Here is a 21264-nt window from a genome sequence, read left to right on the forward strand (position 1 = left end):
TGGTTTTCCTAAACTGACCAGGTTTTTCTGTGTAATATACATACACCCATACATCCTATAACACACTAGGATTCCTTGTATTTGGGAATTTTTCACTCTGAGGATGGTTGGTATATAACCAATGTAAACAGGTTTGGGATGTTTAGGATTTATTAAATGTCCTTGCTATGTATCAACTGCACTCCATTTTGTAAATGGAGGATGCTCTCAGCCTATCACTTGTGCCCTGTCCTAGGCTTCCTGATTGAAGCCTTTGACTAAGCCAGCACTTGAGACCCTCTTGCACCACAACTTCTTTCCAATGACTGTTCAGGTGTCCAGTGTGGCCTTTTTAAAACTAATAGATGTGGTGGCAGCTAGAGGCAATTAATAAGTTTCTCCTGATTAAATCGGTACATTAACCAGTGTTTGGCATCCCAATATTCCAGGTCATGTACCGTCCTAATATTTTCTGATGCATCAACTGTACTCTTAAGATATTAGACACCAGCATGGTCAGGAGGGAAATGCATTAAGTGGATGCCCAGGCATGGAAAAAACATTTTTATTGTAAATTTGTGACAATCCCAAACCCTTTCTTCATTATTTTGTGCAGATACGTATCATGAAGGAGCTTTTGTCTTCCACTTGGAATGTCTTCTGGCTTTAGCAACATTTATTAAATAGATTCCATAGCCGGAAAACCTTGTGAATATCTACAATATCAACATAGTGATACAAGTGTCCAAACGTCCAGTCCTACATTTTCCTATATAATGTAAATTGACATAACTAGCTATTTTAATCTGCCGTGATGGGTCATCTTCAACAATCACATTTGCCTTTAGGTTTAGTGTCTTCTTTTGTTGATAAAAGTAAAGAATTCTGCATATTGTTCGGTTCCCGCTGCTGTGAGTAAAGAAAAGGCAGAAAGATTCAGAAGCACGTTTTTAAATAAATGTCTTTCATGAGTTATACACCAAAAAAAAAAAAAAGTTAAGCTAGAAGTTGGGCAGACTAGATGGGCTAAATGGTTCTTATCTGTCATCACATTCTATGTTTCTAAGTTGTTTCGATGCTTATAGTGTCCCTTTAATTCTTTGAACTGGCCCAAGACTGAAATTGGTGCCTGAGATCCATTCTTAAATGGTTTACCTATAATATTATTTACATTGATATAGTGCCAACAGATTCCGCAGCTCTTTACAATATTATGAGAGGGGGGGGGGGGGGGGATTTAACTATAAATAGGACAATTACAAGAAAACTTACAGGAACAATAGGTTGAAGAGGACCCTGCTCAAACGAGCTTACATTCTGTAGGAGGTGGGGTATAAAATGCATTAGGACAGGAAATATCACTCATAACGTGGGAGTGAAGTGATGCCCCATAAGAGAGAGTAAGACAGATATGTGAGGTACGGGTTACTCTAGGAAAGCTTATTGCCCTCCAAAGAGGTGGGTTTTAAGGCACTTCTTATAGGATTGGAGGGGAGGGTAGGCAGGCTATTCTATAGGAATGGAGCAGCCCGCGAGAAGTCTTGCACGTGTGAGTTGGCCATACGGGTGCGAGCAGCGGTCAGGAGGTAGTCACAGGCAGAGCGGAGGGGCATACCTATGGATCTATGAAGAGCTACGAGGAGCTAGAATTGTTCAGTGCTTTATATGTATGGGTTAGCACTTTGAATGGACTCATAGGATACAGGAAGCCAATGTGAGGATTGACTAGAAAGGAAAATCAGTCTGGCGGCAGCATTCATTATAGACTGTAGCAGAGCGATATGGCTTTTGGAAAGATCAATCAGGAGATGGTTACAATAAACCATGCAGGAAATTACTAGAGAATAAACAAGCTCCTTGGTAGCATCTTTTGTAGGAAAAGAGTGGATGCAGGCTATGTTTTTAAGTTGGAATCTACAGGATTTAGCAACAAACTGGATGTGAGACTCAAAAGGTGAGGCCAAGACCGCGTGCTTGTTTGCAAGGATGGACTTATGTGGATACCACTGACTTGAAGGGAGAGCGAGAGAGGAGGATCAGTATTAGGAGGAGCAAAGACAAGGAGTTCAGTTTTAGAGAAATTGAGGTTCAGAAAGCGGGAGGACATCCAGTCAGAGATGGAAGAAATGCAAGCAGTGACGGGGAGAGGTCTGGGGAGGAGATATATATCTGGTTGTCATCAGCGTACAGGTGGTAGTGGAATTCAAAAGAGGCAGTATAAATAGAAGGGGACCAAGGACAGACCCTTGGGGAACTCCAACCGAGAGGACGAGGGGAGGAGGTATCCTTGGAAAAAGGAGACACTGAATGAGCGTTGGGAGAGAGAAAAGGTAAAACCATGAGAGGACAGAGTCACAGAGACCGAGTGGTTGAAGAGTTTAAAGGAGGAGAGCATGATCAACGGTGTCAAAGGCAACAGAGAGGTCAAGAAGAATTAATATGGAGTAGTGGCCTTTGGATTTAGCTGCGATTAGGTCATTAGTAACTTTTATAAGAGCAGACTCCATAGAGTGGAGAGGGTCAAGGAGAGAGTTGGAATTGAGGAAGTGAGACACACAGGTAAAGACAAGTCTTTCCAGAAGCTTTGAGGAAAAAGGGAGCAGGGATATGGGACGATGGTTAGAAGGGAAGGATGGGCCAACAGGTGATTTATTTTCAGGATATGTACTACAGTGGCATGTTTAGGGTCAGCAGGGACAACACCAGAAGAGAGAGCAGTTGAAGATGTGTGTTAAGGAAGGCACAAGCCAAACGGAGAGAGATGTGATGAGGTGAGACAGGATCGAGCGGGCAAATGGTGGGGCGAAAGGAAAGGAGAAGGGGGGCCAGGGCTCTTCTGACACCATAACCACTACAGCACGCTGTTGTGTGTCCCTTTCATGTGGATGTTACACATAAATTTAATCAAAGTACAAAACTGGGATTACTGCATTTTAAAAATAGATTTTACAGGTTGTGTTGGGTAAACATTTAACTTTTTAAAGTGTATGTGGTGGAGGGGAGAGGAGAGCAATGCTTGTCCGAGAAATTAAAGCGTTTTGAGATTAATGTGAAAGCATTTCTATTTATAAAAATCCTTTGCAATCAATATAAGCTTTCAATCTCCCCAATTCTAATGTGTTCCCTCATTCAGGGTAAAAATTGTTCATGAAATATAGATCGTGTTAGAATTTCCATGGACATCCAACACAGTCAAAAGAAAGATGGGGATTCTTTGTCTTTTTGGTAAACCTATAAGATGGAGCTTCCACCATCAAGTTCTAATCAATTTCCACAGCATATTCCCACTGTCGTGACATTTGGCCTATGGAGGAATTAAAAAATAAATAAAAATGTACACTATGATCTGTTGTATACATTTCGTTTTGAGACCCTTAAAGCCAAGTTCTGATGTTCATCTCCTGCATTTTTAGGTTAAAATTTATGTTTGGGATGATTGGACATTTATATTTATTATAGGAGTTGCGCTTTTTTTATTAAAACCACCTCCCTATTCCTTCCAAATTAGTATCAGGAAGAGAGCCTGCAAGGAAAAATTTTATTTTTCCTGCGTACTAACATTATTCCAGCATAGTACTCTAAGCTAGCTTTCAGGACCCTACACCCATAAGCAGAGAATAAATATACAATGTCAATCAATATCTCCCCCTCCATCTTTCCAAACATACATTTTCCAGTCCTAGTCTGGTGGCACACAGGAACGCTTCATCCACGTTTAATGCCTCCTTGGCACTGGTTTCGAAATATTCAGCTTTGTAAACATTACACCACTCCTGGGCCTGGCGTCGAAACACCTAAAAAGGAACAGGGACAATGAGATAGGATTACACAGAGACCGTACAATTGGAACCATGAGGTTAGTCATATTATGGCCAATACTGTCCACCACACAGGTTTACAAACATCTAGAGAGACAACGTTCCATGTTTTATAACAGATCTTAGTTCATCCTCCATTATAACTTGGAAACCTCTATGATTCATGTTTATACAGTAATGCTTTATGCCACACTTTGTAAATTATTCTAAAACTGGATACTTGGAAGGGTTATGGGTTTTTGGGGGAGCTTTCTTCTTTAATTCATACAAAATTTGAAACATTTTCTCTGATATCAGTCCATTTGGCGACTTTGGATTAGATGTTTAACCCAAGCAAAGTTTAAATAATATATTTTGCTAAAACTCACAAATATGACCCTTTTTACAGAAAAGTAGCAGTAGTCCAGGGCCCGACCGCCTTAGATGGCGTGACCTGGCTGCATTGTGTGGAACAGAAATAAGGGAGATATCGTCCAATAAAACCTGGAGAGCAGTCAGGTCAATGTGAATTTGCTAGAACCTTATTTATCTCGGTCATTATGGGTAAAGGCTGACTTTATACCAAATATCCTAATACCTAAACAATATGTGCCTTCCCAGCTCTAAAAAAGAAAATACAATAAGTTCACAATGAAAAATCCATATAATTATGTAAATACAGGAAGAGCTGCCAGAGTGGGATGTAATAACCAAAATGGTCATTGGTATGAAGTGAGCCAATTTTATGCCACATCTACATCACCTCTAATAAATTGTCGCTCTAGGCAAGTGATTAGTATAAAAATCACAACCCAGGCAAAGCCTGTAAAATGATTTAGAACTGGAAACCTTGTTAATTACAAACCATGGCTTGCCACCTGCAAGTTTTGTTCATCTGGATTTCTGAATGTGCATATAATAGAGGTTTGCCAGGTTTATTTTGGATCGTGAACCAAACCTTAAAGAAATACTATAAGTACCAAAACAACTTTAACCTAACAAAGCGGTTTTGGTGTACAGATCACACCCCTGCAGTCTCACCGCTCAATTATCTGTCATTTAGGGAGATAAATCACTTCTGCATGTGACTTAGTCTGCCTACACATTCCCTGTAAAGAGTCATCTAATGTTTAAACTTTCTTTAATGAAGTCTGTTTAATTTATAATTTCTTGTCTCCTGCACAGCTAATAGCCTTCTAGACCCTGTAAAAAAGGCTTTTTTTGTGGGTGATTAGAAGTTTTTATCCATGCTTTGTAAATTAAACTTTAAAGTAAGTGAACATCTGATTAAAAATGAAACCATTTTTTTTACATGCAGGCTGTGTCAGTCACATGCAGGGAGGTGTGGCTAGCGCTGCATAAATGGAAACAAAAGTGATGTAAATGGCAGTGAATTGAGCAATGGGACTGCAGGTGCATGATCTATATAATAAAACTGTTTTATTGAACTAGTGTTTTTTTTTTTTAATTTAGAGTATTCCTTTAGCAGTGTCTGAGTGTTCTGAGTCGAAGAACTGGTACTTTATTCACTTAAGTTACAACCGTGCCGGATGGCCTTTTCTGAAAACTCTGCATTGCCTGGAGGGTAGAACATTACTTTGTTTATAACTACAGTGGAACCTCAGAATTCAAACTTAATCCTTTCCAGAAGGCTGTTCGAGTTCCGATTCGTTCGAGAACCGAATCAACATTTCCATAGGAATAAATGTAAATTTGATTAATCCGTTTCAGACCCCCAAAATTACAGCATTTTAACACAAATTTGACTGTTTCATAATGCCTTACATGCATAAAATCATAAAGAAATAAAATAGACATGTGCAATTTGTTTCGTTCCGAATGCAAATTCGGACGAATTTCAGAAATTTGGACATCTGAATGCTTCCAAATGTCCGAAGTGCCGAATTTCGGAATGCTGAACCGAATTGCCGAAATGCTTTGGATTTCTGAAAAGTGCCAAAACAGAAGAGGGTTTGGGTTAGGGGTAGGGGAAAGCAAAGAATTGACCAGTAAATCCAGATTGCAAGTGAGGCCATGGGAGCTATTGTTACTTTCAGGATACTGGAACAAAAATTTATTTTAGAGGAAACATCAACCAAACACTGACTTTGTTTTAATTCATACAGGTTTAGTTTGGGGAACAGCAAGCTACATCAGATCACTCTCTAAATTGGTACCTTATGTGATTACCATATTTAAGGGTACCAGACTAGGAAGCGGTTTAGTAGAAAGCTCTTTTTTGGTATCCTTATGGCAACCCCACAAAGATTAGAGAGCCATCTACTAAGAAGGGTGGAGGCATGGGTGGGGGAGTGGGGGGGGGGGGGGGGTAAGGAAGCATCAGGGAGCACAGATTAAATTTAAAAAATATTACAGGGAGGCAGCCACAAGCCAGTAAGTCCCTGCTTGTAATAAGTTAAACTAAATAAACTAACAACAAATTGCAACGAACAATCAATTCGGTCTTCGGCCAAATTGACGAATAGCTGAAATTCAAACGAAAACGTGTTCATCCAGAAACGAACAGCCATGTCCATTTGTAAATTCCCTGTTTCACCGATATATAAATCAAGGTTTCTTAGAATAATCAATGGAACGATCACATCGTTCTTCACAAAACTGGGAGCAAAGCAGGAAATTATGCAAGTTAGAGATTTTTTCCAGTTTATTTATTTTGCCCTAGAGTCTGAAACTCACTGATCAACATCCAGCAATTTGTTTGGTCACCGAAATATAATATAATGTAAAGATGTAGACGCAGGCAGAATGAATTCCTATATAGTACATGGGAAAGAAATCTCCATACCTGACGTTCTTCTAAGTCTGTCTTGTTGGCAATCACAACAAAAGGGAATCCATCAGGATCCGCAGGCTCAGCTTGAACCAGGAATTCCTTGTGCCAAGTCTCCAGGGCTTGGAATGAAGTAGGTGATGTGACATCAAATACTAATAAACAACAGTCTGTTCCCCTGTACAGTGCTGCCCCTAGTGACTGAAAGCGTTCTGTGCCGGCTGTATCCCAAATCTGCAAGGATGGACCACAAATGACCTTAGCTTGGTTATGAATCTTGGTTTATTTATTTTTAGGTTAACATATTATTGCAATGAGTTTTTATAATAGGACACCACATTAATATTTTGAACATATCATTGCCCAACTCTTTCAGCTCTTTGGGAAGTTGGGAGAATTAACGTACAGTTTTTAGTTGCTTAGCAGGGATAGCAGAGGATTTAAGCATACCTCCCAAGTGTCCTTATTTAGTATGGGCAGTCCTTATTTTGGTCACAAATCCAATTGTCCTCATTTTCAATCCTAAACCCCTCTTTTCTAGGAGCTCCATATTGTTGGCGGGTCTGAGTGTGTAATAGAGCTCCACAGCAATAATACTCCCAGTAATGGGTCTGAGTGTATAACAGAGCCCCACAGCAATAATACTTCCAGTAATGTGTCTTTAAACTACAATAAATGTGTTTAGAAACCATCTGTGTAAATAAGATACATTGTTTTTGTTTTGTAGCCCCTTAATATTTCCCAGAACAGCCCCGCCCCAGGCCACACCCCAATTAACACCCCTAAAATGAAAGTGCCCCCCTTTGTCTGCTTGAAATGTAAGGAGGTATGTTTGTGTCTCCATCTAGTAGCTCTGCTCAGATTAATAATACAGAGTGCCAAGAAGGAGGTGGTATTAGAGATCTTGCCCACTGCTGCTACAGATTTGGGTGGGGGATGTGTGTGTGTGTGTGTGTGTGTGTGTGTGTGTGGTGGGGGATGTGTGTGTGTAGTTAGAATAAATAAATCCAAAGTATTAGTATAGCAAGCCTGGATTTGATATATTTATTTAGAAAATTGATCTGCTAAATACGTCAGTGTAGATTGATGTTTTTGTTGTTGCTTAGCTTTGGACGCAACGCAAGTAAGAAAATAAGAGAAATTTGCATATAACCAACCACACGTACCTGTACGGTCACCAGCTTTTCACCTATTCGCACTTCTTTGGTGAAAAAGTCCGCACCTATAGTTGCTCTGTAATGATTACTAAAACGACTATTCACATACTGGTGCATCAGTGCAGATTTCCCCACCCTGGGAAGGAAAACAATTCAGTTATATTAGATTTTCTCAATAACCAATGAATGTATTCATTAGGTTCCCTATTCAGTCACTTTTCTCTATGGGTGTCCTTTACCTCCCATTCCAGCCACTATGCTCTCCAGGGGTCCCCTACCCATATTCCAGACATTATAGCTTCTGGGTGTCCCCTACCTCCCATTCCAGTCGTTACACTCTCTGGGTGTCCCCTACCTCCCATTCCAGTCGTTACACTCTCTCTCTTCAGCTTGTTCTGCTATTTTTCTTGTGAGATTGAAAATACACTGCACAGTAGGTGGCGCTGTGTGTGAAGAGAGACAGGGATAGGACGCTACATATTATCTCAGCTTCTCTCTCCTGACGGAATCCGCACATGAAGCCAGAGACAACCTACAGATCAGGTAAGTGAGGCGGGGGGGGGGGCAGAGAGAGCCTATAGATCAGGGAAGTGAGGCAGGGGGGCAGAGAGAGTCTATAGATCAGGGAAGTGAGGCAGGGGGGCAGAGAGAGTCTATAGATCAGGGAAGTGAGAGATGGGGGGGGGGAATCCACCTACAGATCAGGAAAGTGAGGGATGGGGGTGGGGGGGAGACAGCCTACAGTAAGGGTCAGCAAGGAGCTGGAAAGGACAGAAGGAGCACAAAGGTAAAGTAGGAGAAGGAACAGAAATTAGCAGGAAGGGTGTGCAAGGAGAAGGAAGGGTCTGCAAGGAGAAGGAAGGGTCTGCAAAGAGCAGCAAGGAGAAGGAAGGGTCTGCAAAGAGCAGAAAGGGACAGAAGGAAGGGTCTGCAAAGAGCAGCAAGGGACAGAAGGAGCACAAAAGTAAAGTGAGAGAAGGAGCACAAAAGGGTAGAAAGGAGCAGAAAGGGTCTGCAAGGAGCAGAAAGTAGGCATGTGAATAGGGAAAAATTTCGGTTTGGCTCGGCATTCCGAAATTTGGGATTTTCGCAATTCGGGAACTTCGACACTTGAAATCCACCAATCAGAGTGCTCTGTGTCATTTTACACAGTGTGGGAAAGTTCTTTGGAATTTTTTCCACGCTGTGTAATTTGACTCATAACTCTCTGATTGGTGGATTAAGTAACCAATAGACCCCTAGTCACCTGGGAGGGGGTTGTCATTTTTTTTAGGGCCCCCACCCGCCACTCAGGGGTGGGGGCCGGGGGGGGAGGACAATAGGTTCCCCCCATTGGTATTTAGGGCCCCCACCCGCCGCTCAGGGGTGGGGGCCAGGGGGGAGGACATTAGGTCCGCCCCCTTAGTCTGATTTAGGGCCCCCACCCACTGCTCAGGGGTGGGGACCCGGGGGGAGGACAATAGGTCCCCCCCATTATTTTAAATTAGGGCCCCCACCCACCGCTCAGGGGTGGGGGCCGGCGAGAGGGAGGACAATAGGTCCCCCCCCCATTGGTATTTAGGGCCCCCACCCGCCGCTCAGGGCAAGGGGGGAGGACATTAGGTCCCCCCCCTTATTCCAATTTAGGGCCCCCACCCACCGCTCAGGGGTGGGGGCCAGGGGGGAGGACATTAGGTCCACCCCCCTTATTAGTATTTTGGGCCCCCACCCACCGCTCAGGGGTGGGGGCCAGGGGGAGGACATTAGGTTCCCCCCCCCCTTATTCTGATTTAAGGCCCCCACCCCCCATTATTTTACATTAGGGCCCCCACCCGCCACATGCTGCTCACTGTTTAATAGACATGCCCCTACTCGCGGTATAGCGAGTAGGGGCATAATTTACTAATACTAAGTCATCTTTACTTAGTATTAGTAAATTTGGCTGAAAGAACAATTTAGGTCTTTCAGCCTTTTAGTAGATAGCTCCCTAATACCGTGGGAATTAGGGAGTTATCTACTTATTCATTCCTGTCATTACACTGACTGGCCAAGTAACTTACATTTTATATGAATGTATGTTACTTGATTGTTATAAGTATTGCAAATGCTTACAGCTGAATCCTGGCGATGTTTGTATACTTTTTTTTTAAAATTGTTTACAGTGTAACATTCTTCTTCTTTCACTGGGTAAGAATATTAGTACTTAGGCAATACTGTGCTTCGGAACTTCGGCACTTTGGCAACTTCAGCACTTCGGGACCTCGGCAATTCAGACATTCGGAAGTACCCGACTATCCGAATTGCCCGAAATTCGTCAGAATTCATATTCGGACCAAAACGAATTGCACATGTCTAGCAGAAAGGGATCAGAAAGAGAAAGGAGCAGAAGGGGGAGCATAATAAGCAGAAAGTAGCATAAAGGTAAAGGAGCCAAGTAGGAGAGAAGCTGGTGTCAAATGAAGGAGAAAAAAAAAGGAGATTGGAGCAGGAAAGACAAGTGAAGTGAACCCTCCACTTTATTCTGGAAACCACATCATAAGGCTTAGGTGCCTGGGCCTGGCAGGGAATCTTTGGACCTTCTCATCTCCCCAGGTAAAAAAAAATATCAGTGTTAATGTGTTCACTTTTATTTACTGAGTGTCAGGAAGCACAGAGTGCCGCTGAGTAGGGGTGTCACTGTTTGGCTAGAGCGGTCAGCTGGCACTCTAAGCCAATCAGTAGCTCCCCATTCATAAAAAAGCTAAACATTTTTTTGAACCGGGAACTAGCGATTGGCTTAGAGCATCAATTGACCACTCTAGCCAATCTGCAGCACCCACGCCTGACGTCAATCTGCACTTCCTGACACTCCGTTTCAGAAGCCGAATACCACTGAGCGACCTGGAGATCTGTAGCTGGAGGAAGCCTTTGGGGTTAAACCATTTGAGAGCGGTTTAACCATTTGAGAGCGGAAAGAAAGCACCCAGGGGCTTCCTGGTATCATAGCATTTTCAATTAGATGAAGTTGTTATGGTGACCAGAATGTTCCTTTAATTTGCTTAAAAGAACATGTATTCCTGACACCATAGTTGCGAAAACGCTATTCACCCTGGCTATATGTGACAATGACTATGCCCTTTCCCTTTCATGACACTGTCAAAAAGGGACCAAGCATGAATGTCAAAATTCCTGTGGACGCCCATGCCTCCCATTCCAGTCGTTACACTCTCTGGGTGTCCCCTACCTCCCATTCCAGTCGTTACACTCTCTGGGTGTCCCCTACCTCCCATTCCAGTCGTTACACTCTCTGGGTGTCCCCTACAACCATCCCAGCTTCTATACCTTCTAATTGTATCATAATGATACTTGGCCACTACATAAAATAATCCTGAAACAAATAGTCCCCACATAGGCCTTAATATGTAAGGATTACTCAGTTCTGTTTCTCTATTATTCTGGATTACACGTGAAATGTTGTGATTGCATGAGAACGAAGGTTAATACCGGTGCTTTAAACAATGCAACCTTAGAACCACAGGTAATCTTACATCCAGAGCTCGGTTTTATAGAAATTAAAAGGGATTTCGCAGAACTTGACCCTCCTGCATTGTGTAGTGCTTAAATGGATAAAATCGCTGGGCTTGCTGTGTTTTGGGACTATCCTGGGAGTTTATTTATACGTCATCGTGTGTGTTAAACCCCATGGCTTCTAGGACTTCCCTCCAAAACTTCATTAGGAAATACAAACTTAGTCATCGTTTTACACCCCCCCCCCCCACCCCCGCTATGTTGTGTCTGTGTAACAGGTTAATTGTGGCACACAGTGACTTGTCCTGCTGATAGAATTTCACTTTCCCTCCCACATAGACAAACAGGTAGATCTTATGGAGGTAGGTGTGCCTTAGATATGTAAACAGCCCGGGCAGGAAGGATTTGCTCCACGCATGCACATGTTGAGCTTTAAAAAGAGGTAAATGTTGATACTGTTAACTGTCCCCAATCCCCAGTTTAGTGAAACTAAATTTGTATCGCTGATGCTTACAATTAGAGAAACACTATAGCATTAGAAATACAAACTATATAGTGTCCCCAAACCTATGTAGGCATCCACCCCCCTGTCCATGCTGCCACTCCATCTCTCTGGGATATCACTAAGTGGAAGCATCGGGAGACTAGTGTGCATGCGTAAAATACAGCACCAATCAAACATGCGCAAAATGCAGTGCCAAATCAAGTGCCCTGTAGTAGTTGTTTGAGCTAGAACCAAGTTTAACTCTGTCTGGGTGCCTATAGAGTCACTTTAAGTCCCAGAGATTCTCTTGTCCTGCGGCTCTGGTTATACGGATGTTTCACTATAAAATAACTCGTTAAAGGGATACTCCAAGCACCATAATCACTACAGCACAGTGTAATTAATGGTTACAGTGCAAGGAGTCCTCAGACCCCAAACCAACTGAAAGTTGCCAAATTGCTTACAAACAGTTTGACACTTAACTATCTCTGTCAGGAGCCAGTAGTCCCTTTGGTATCCATTGATATGCTAGAGGGGGCATTAGCAATCAAAATCAAGACATTATTAATTGGCTGAGAGTGACAAGTGGTTCAGTTGCTGCAAGTAGTTTCATTCATGAAAAAAGAAAAAGAAAACTACTCTGTGAGGTACAGTATCAAGCATGAACCAATCACTTGGGGGTTGAGTGGAGAACCATACAAGATGGTGTATGGGTCAGGAAGGAAGTGATGTCAGAGTGTAGGGGGTGGGCAAGCAGCAACAGTGATTTTACCAAGAAGATGAAGAAGTTCTGGTACAGGGAGGTTCTTGCCCCATAACCAATTCAAGAAGCTTAAATACTTTTAGCGTTTGGGGGAAGGGGTAATTGTGCTCCACCTGTAGCAATAATTTCCAAATAAACCAGTGCCTTTTCTTTTATGTATTTAAATAGAGACAATATTTTAAATATATAATACATAATCTTTAAGCAGAGGCTTTAAAGACTTGGGCTGATTTTAAAGGAACACTATAGTGTTAGGATTACAAAATATGTATTCCTAACAGTATTGTTCTGGAATAAAGGTTTAAGTCCTTGGCTCCCCTCTCTGTGGAGTGAAAAAGCTGCCTCCGCCGCCTCTATGGCTAGGATCATTATTCTTGATGAGCTCAGCAAATCCAATGCTTTCCTATAGAAAAGCATCGTAAGGGTATTGAGCATGCGCGGCAAACTGCAGCGCCAAACCAGCAGCGCCAAACCAGCATCTCCTCAAGCATTGAACGGTCTAGTTACGAGGCACCAATGTAAACACTGCCCTTTCTCTGAAAAAGCAGTGTTTACATTAAAAAGCTTGCAGGGTCAGGATATATACACCAGAACCACTACATTGCGCTGTAGTGGTTCTGGTGACTACAGTGTCCCTTTAAGGTCACTTGTTTGCTTAAAACAGTTAGCTCTTGACCAATACATTGTTTACAAATTTCTAGCGCTTACAATTTTTATCTGTTTCCGGCAGCTCGTAAAACATTGTCATATCTTATCTAATTCTTTTGATGCAAATAGAATGCCTGGGTCTATGTAAATGTGGCCACAGGATAGCTTATAGACCTTCCACGATTAGCTATCAAACAAACAGAAAAGAGAAATCAAATGCAAATAATGTGAGAGAAGAGAGGTTTACAATGCTATGGGTGCAAAACAAGCTGGGCCTGATTTACATCACAGGTGCCTGTAGACACCGAATGCTCTGGCATGCCTGGAATATTGTGCACAAAGGCAGCGTGTGAATTCTGTGAGTACTGTCTGAATGCAGCGTGTGCATTCTGTGAGAACTGTCTGAATGCAGCGTGTGCATACTGTGAGAACTGTCTGAATGCAGCGTGTGCATACTGTGAGAACTGTCTGAATGCAGCGTGTGCATACTGTGAGAACTGTCTGAATGCAGCGTGTGCATACTGTGAGAACTGTCTGAATGCAGCGTGTGCATACTGTGAGAACTGTCTGAATGCAGCGTGTGCATTCTGTGAGAACTGTCTGAATGCAGCGTGTGCATTCTGTGAGAACTGTCTGAATGCAGCGTGTGCATTCTGTGAGAACTGTCTGAATGCAGCGTGTGCATTCTGTGAGAACTGTCTGAATGCAGCGTGTGCATTCTGTGAGAACTGTCTGAATGCAGCGTGTGCATTCTGTGAGAACTGTCTGAATGGAGCGTGTGCATTCTGTGAGAACTGTCTGAATGGAGCGTGTGCATTCTGTGAGAACTGTCTGAATGGAGCGTGTGCATTCTGTGAGAACTGTCTGAATGGAGCGTGTGCATTCTGTGAGAACTGTCTGAATGGAGCGTGTGCATTCTGTGAGAACTGTCTGAATGGAGCGTGTGCATTCTGTGAGAACTGTCTGAATGGAGCGTGTGCATTCTGTGAGAACTGTCTGAATGGAGCGTGTGCATTCTGTGAGAACTGTCTGAATGGAGCGTGTGCATTCTGTGAGAACTGTCTGAATGGAGCGTGTGCATTCTGTGAGAACTGTCTGAATGGAGCGTGTGCATTCTGTGAGAACTGTCTGAATGGAGCGTGTGCATTCTGTGAGAACTGTCTGAATGGAGCGTGTGCATTCTGTGAGAACTGTCTGAATGGAGCGTGTGCATTCTGTGAGAACTGTCTGAATGCAGCGTGTGCATTCTGTGAGAACTGTCTGAATGCAGCGTGTGCATTCTGTGAGAACTGTCTGAATGCAGCGTGTGCATTCTGTGAGAACTGTCTGAATGCAGCGTGTGAATTCTGTGAGAACTGTATGAATGCAGCGTGTGAATTCTGTGAGAACTGTCTGAATGCAGCGTGTGAATTCTGTGAGAACTGTCTGAATGCAGCGTGTGAATTCTGTGAGAACTGTCTGAATGCAGCGTGTGAATTCTGTGAGAACTGTCTGAATGCAGCGTGTGAATTCTGTGAGAACTGTCTGAATGCAGCGTGTGAATTCTGTGAGAACTGTCTGTATGTAGTGTATAGCGTGTGAATTCTGTGAGACCCGTCTGAATGTAATGTGTAGGGTGTGAATGCAGTAGGAGCACCCACTGGAATTACTCTAATATAGGGCAGCAGTTTCCATACAATGCCGAACAACACAACAAAAATAAATCTGTCCACCTTAGGCTACAATGATCCATAGAGTGCTAAACTGATGGAGAAAGGAAAGAATCTATTCTGGCACGTTACAAACTTGTCACAGTTTTAAAATGTAAAAAAAACAAAACAAAAAAAAAAACCAACAATACAGGAATAAAATTGTTGAATGTAAAGGTAAATAATATATAGATTATATTTTACAGTATAGTCCCCATTTAGATATATCCTAGCAATGAGACCAGATACTGCGCTTTTTATAATACTGTGCTAGACTTAGGGATAGAACTCCCACATTAACCTCTTCCTCCCTGCCTTTGGCAAAGAAATGCCTATCTGAATTCGAGTTGCTATTTCCATCCATTTATCTCACCCACACTCACGCACACACCTTACCCGGCATTACCGATGAGAAGAAGTTTCAGGTGTTTCCTGGAGAACATGTTGGTGATTTTCAAAGGGGAAAGGACACCGGGTGATAAAAAGAAAATTAAGTCCTGGGAAGAAAAAAAACAAAAAAACAAATGAACCACAGAATCGGGTCATGTGTTCAGAGACTGTAAAAACTAAACACGCATGAAGAGACTTAACAAAGACCCTGTTATGTCGAAATGTTTTGGTGAAATTGGACTGCTGAGACAAGGGTCCATATTGCGTCATATGAGATGGAGTCCTGCAATAGTGCGATTGCTGGCTGCTTATATATTTAATTCTGAATAACTTCCAACTACAGGCAATAAATGAACCCACCAAGCACCATAACCACTACATCCCAATGCAGTGGTTATGGTGCCAGAACCACTACATCCCAATGCAGTGGTTATGGTGCCAGAAGTGCTCAGCCAGGGCAAGTAGTCAAACTTCTGGCTAAATAATTTACCTGGGGTCCACGGGGAACCTCGTGCATGGAGCTGCTGTGAGTTTAACAAATAATGCACACGCTCAATAGTCGTTGCACTCCACCAACCCAATGCTTCTCTATAAGGATGTGTTTGGCTGAACATGAAGACCTTCAAAAAGTAAATGAGGAAGTACCTCTGGTGGCTGTGAAACTGACTCAGTCCGGGAGCCTCTAGAGGCGTGGCTTATGCAAAATGTAAACATCACTGTATTTCACAAACAGCAAATCTTTACAATGCCAGAGAAACAGGACAGTGATAGAGTGTCCAATTAAAAAGGCCATAAAGTCTCCCGATATATTTCTAATTATCCTCCCATAATAACAATGTGGTTTGAGTGGTAAAACCTCTTATCTTCGATACATACTTTATCAGTTAGGGGTGTGAACCAGACATTGTAGGTGGGTTTAGTTTCTATCACAGATCTGCTAAGGCCGTAAATCGACAGTTACTCAAACAAACAAACGGACAACTGTCATCAGATTTTCAATTCTCATTTTTATGTCTAATGCAACTTAATGTGAATTTTGTTTAAATCGTGTAGAATACATTTTTAGTTAAATTTTTTTTTTTGCCTTTTTATCTGAGCAGCCATGTTGGGGAAAAGTGAGATTTTGTAAACTACATTTTTTTTTTTTTTGGAACAATTTAACGAACAAAACTTTAAAAAAATGCTCAGCGGAAATATGATAACAGTTGTCCTTTAATCTAAAACATGAGAAAAAAACAAACAAACCCACGAGTCAATGCAATGTTCACGCAAGCCTATACAATGTACATGTAAATATACATATACAGAGAACTGACATGTAAATCAATTGGCTCCACTCTCTCTGCGGTGAGATCACATTAAACCTTTTTAAAGGATTCGTTACGCTGGAGAACTGTGCTTGTTAAATCGCACTCTCGGTAACATTTTTCTTTACCTTTTCATTATTTTATAGGGAATATTCGATTAGGCAAAAGTCAAATTTTCTACACAAAAATATAAACTAAGCAAATATAATTGTTTAAAAAAAAAAAAAAAAAAAGTCTGCCACGTAATCTACTGCAGCCACGTTTCAACTCATGGAAAACTTCCCAGTATATGGAAAGAAAAATAAAAAAAATATGGGCATATTAACTAAATACAGAATTATGGCCAACTCCTGTATAATCCTATTTACATACATTGAGGTGGCCATACATCTCCCCCGTAGCCATTTTAATCCCATCATCAAAATTTCAGGCAAAAATAGCCAATTTTGGAATATAACCATGGATTTCCAAATCAGCTATTTTAGTCTAGATTTTGCAGCTTAGGTTTGCAATTCTGTACAAATTAAAACCGGGCATCGTTAACATAAAGTAAATTTAATTTTTTTTAAATGTCAAATTAGAGTGTGATTTATAAACGAGTGCAGCTGTTTTCACTACAAAATTGTCACATTTTCTGTTTGCTCTGATATTTTCCTTGTCTGTGCCTCGTTTATTATGTCTGCATCCTTCCTGACAGTGTCATCCTGCACCTCTTTTCATCATTTTTGATAGTGGTGCTGTTTATGTATAAATAAATAATACAAATTATATACATGTAAAAAACAGATAAAATTCATATCTAATACTTTTTTTATTAGACTAACAGAATTTTTTTATGACATTTCTTACTGGACTAATACAGCTACAATCTCTATTTGAACACTAGAGATAGAGAGATAGAAAAAAGTGTAAGTGTGCCTTTTTTCCTGAAAATTTTTCTACCGCTGTCAGGTAAAACAGGTAACCAGCTTACACAATTTTAATTTGTGTTTAAAGATTAAAAGTCCTTCAGGGGCGGAGCCTGACTGGCTTCCTGAGCAGATGCAAGATTGGTGAGCTCCGGCAGCTAAAACTAATAAAATCGCCCGAAAAATGCTGTTAAAGGCTCGCACCTGCACGAGTACACCATGCCCGAGTTCAGAGTGCTTCGCTGAACCTCCTGATACCTCTCGCTTGAAAATCGGAGCACAGCAACCCAAGATGTATGACCACGGCCAGCGGGCATGGGATTTGGGGAGAGACGGCCGCTTTCCCCGTCCTCTCGCTTGCGTTCCGGGAGACACGACACTCCCCCCACCCCCCTGGACTGGTGGGGGTTATCCCGGTCCAATCATGGGATTGAGTCCGGCCATTCTACGGGCAGACAACCAGACCAAGCGGACAGCCCGCAACAACAGGGCAAACCACAATGGCGGACGCCACGTGGTTAACAAGCCACAGCACAGAACGCACCTTTGCAGCCTTTTGGGAAAAACTAGCCAACAAGCTGGAACAGGTACAGCCCTGCAATACAGGGGTCTCCCTGCCCGACACACCATCACTCAGCTCCCACCATCAACAAACAGCCCCTAAGCAGAGGAGTGTTAGAAAATGGCGCCAGAGACGACGACGCCTCCAGCCTGCTCGCAACCCTGAATGCACTTACAGAGCTGGGGTTGGGAACCTCTCTATGAATTATCTGCCGCGATTTCAGTGGGGAAACAGGAGGCACATCACCAAGAAGGTACCAGATGGAACCCCTCAAGCGCTGGCTCCCACCTGCCGACCCACTGAGAGCCGGGAGACCCTGCGGCAAGTAATGTGGCTTCGGGACAAGGTACACCCACAGGCAGGCATCGGGTAAAGGGTATACTGTAAGACTATATGGCCACCCACCATAACTAAGGGCTACGGCATAGGCTCACATAAAAACGAACGCTATCCTGTTTCTCATCACTTATCGTTTTCTCATACGTTGTATCTTTAGTGAATGTGAGCATAACTCTTAAATCACAACTAAAGCACCCACAATTGCACAATACCTATATCCTATGCTAGAATTGTATGTTACCTGACCATGCACTCCAGGAGATAGGGTACTGTACTAACACCATTGCTTAACATACTTAATGATAATGGCCCTACCAATATGCATGTTCCACCCAAGCCCATCTTGCTGCAGCTAATATGTTACCGTACTGGCAGAACGCATGGAGACCTATGGCCGGGGACTTAATCCCATGAAACTTAAACGTGCTACATAGCGTGCAAATCATTATTTTAAGCGGGTCACGTCTCTTGCCTCTCTTACTCGTGTAACCCTGAATGCTAAAATTGTCGAAACCTGCATCAAACGTGTTATAATAGTTTGACTATCTTAATATAAAAATTGTGCCGAGACCAAACTGTCATATATATGTTCAATTGTGTCAAAACTGTACTTGCATATGCCGTTGTGGCAGTGTAAGATGCATTGTTATCACTTGCACAACGAAAAATAAAGAATTTTAAAAAATTAAAAATAAAAAGTCCTTCAAAGTGCAAATGTGTCTTTTTCCTAGTAATATGCATTTGTCTTTTTTTTGTGAATGTAATCAATGGTAGAATTATCAGGGAAAATAAGGAGCAAAAAATAAAAATCTGGAAGAGGCACAAAAAGATGGCTAATTCTGGTGCATTAAAGATAAAGTCATTTATGTATTCAGGGTGTAGTGACAGTTTTATGGCACACGTGCTGAAACCCAATGTAAAAGTAAAAGGACATTTTCAGTTGATTTTTTTTTTTTTTTTTAAATGACCATCACAGTATAAAAGACTTGTATAAATATTTTCAAGACGCCGTAATGCGCATTTATAATTTATATTGGCCCCAAATTGGGCATTCATTAGCACTTCAGCTACAAAGGACAATGACGAGGTGACCGCCATTGAGGTGGCTAAGTGAATTGTGATTTGCAGTTTATCTGTAGATAGCACACCTCCCAACAGTTCAATGTTGACAAAGGACGACTTTCATTTTAGGGGTGTGAGGAGGATGTGGACAGGGGTGGGGCTGTTTCAGAGAGATTTTAGGTGACTTCCTAATATGCAAAAATTATCTAGAACAAAAACGATGTATCTTATTTACACAGACTGATTTCTAAACACATTTATTGTAGTTTAAATACACATTACTGGGAGTATTATTGCTGTGGAGCTCTGTTATACACTCAGACCCATTACTGGGAGTATTATTGCTGTGGAGCTCTGTTACACACTCACACATTACTGGGAGTATTATTGCTGTGGAGCTCTGTTATACACTCACACATTACTGGGAGTATTATTGCTGTGGAGCTCTGTTATACATTCAGACACATTACTGGGAGTATTATTGCTGTGGAGCTCTGTTATACATTCAGACACATTACTGGGAGTATTATTGCTGTGGAGCTCTGTTATACATTCAGACACATTACTGGGAGTATTATTGCTGTGGAGCTCTGTTATACACTCAGACCCATTACTGGGAGTATTATTGCTGTGAAGTTCTGTTATACACTCACACATTACTGGGAGTATTATTGCTGTGGAGCTCTGTTATACATTCAGACACATTACTGGGAGTATTATTGCTGTGGAGCTCTGTTATACATTCAGACACATTACTGGGAGTATTATTGCTGTGGAGCTCTGTTATACACTCAGACACACTGACAATATGGAGCTCCTAGAAAAGAGGGACATTAGGATAAAAAAAAAGGGACAGAGGGATTTGGGTCAAAATAGGGACTGTTCCTCCTACATAGGGACACTTGGGAGATGTACAATAGTCATTGCCATGTTCTCTGTGAGAGGAGACTTCAAAGAGTAAACTACAACCCTATATATGTTAACCAAAATAACGGAGTTGAAACTAAATTTCCCAGTCTTGTCACTATATTCCAACATGGCACCTGAGCCCATACGTTGCAAATTCAATGATCAAACACTTGCAGGTGGCAGTTTAGTGAATAACTCTATAGACATGCAATTTCCTGATTAAAAAAAAATATATATATATAAAATCAGAAGCTGGAACCCAACGTTAACCCTATCAATACACTAGTGTTAATAAAACAACAACCACATTCTAACCTATTAGATGGCAGGGACTTTGTAACAAGTGATGTTTAAAGTAGCAATAGAATATAGAGAAATGGAACAGATTGCCAATAAATTAAAATAGCATTAATAAACCCCCTCCCATGTGTAGAAATGTGGATTTTACAATCCCACAAATATATATTGTCCTGTAGGATCACACGGTGACTGGTCTGCAATGGGACTTTGCTCCATTTGTAACAGGCGATATTTTAGTACATACCCTGCTTGTGGGATCCTGAAATCTCAGCCCTGGTTCCCAGTCATCAGAAAGAGGATTTGGAAGTCATGCTGGAGCCTGGGGAGTTCCTGGTTCCTGGAGAGGTGAAGGGAGGTGGAGGTGGTTCACTGGGTGCTGGGTGGGAGGTGTCTCACGTTACAGCCTAAGGTGTATTCAGCAGAGGAAAAAAAAAGAGGTTTCTTTTTAACCAGTTTCCTGCCAGGGGCGATGTAGATACAGCATTCAGATTGTGGGAGAGAGGAATCCTGTGAGCCCAGTTAGCTAATTAACCTGCAGCTATCATAGACCACATGGACAGCCCACTGGTAAAGTTACAGTTAGATAAAGCCATTTAATCCTATGTGGAGGAATTTAGAGTTTAACACTTCAAGTGTTAGATGTCTAAATCATGCTGAGGGCATACCTCCCAAGTGTCCTTAGTTAGGAGGGACA

The 21264-nt window shown here is 41.9% G+C and overlaps 1 protein-coding gene across 1 annotated transcript; it reads right to left on the reverse strand.

Moving 5' to 3' along the window:
* Positions 1–531: 531 nt before the first annotated feature.
* LOC134572474 (ras-related protein Rab-7a-like) lies at positions 532–20997 on the reverse strand. Its single transcript, XM_063431462.1, has 6 exons — positions 20815–20997; positions 15190–15290; positions 7734–7860; positions 6583–6801; positions 3648–3773; positions 532–888 (listed from the first exon to the last, which is right to left on the reverse strand). The coding sequence occupies exons 2-6, from the start codon at positions 15234–15236 to the stop codon at positions 805–807; spliced, it is 603 nt and encodes a 200-aa protein (XP_063287532.1). The 5' UTR covers positions 15237–15290; positions 20815–20997; the 3' UTR covers positions 532–804.
* Between the last annotated feature and the right edge of the window lie 267 nt (positions 20998–21264).

This window comes from Pelobates fuscus, chromosome 9 (assembly GCF_036172605.1).
Source record: "Pelobates fuscus isolate aPelFus1 chromosome 9, aPelFus1.pri, whole genome shotgun sequence".
Lineage (NCBI taxonomy): Eukaryota > Metazoa > Chordata > Amphibia > Anura > Pelobatidae > Pelobates > Pelobates fuscus.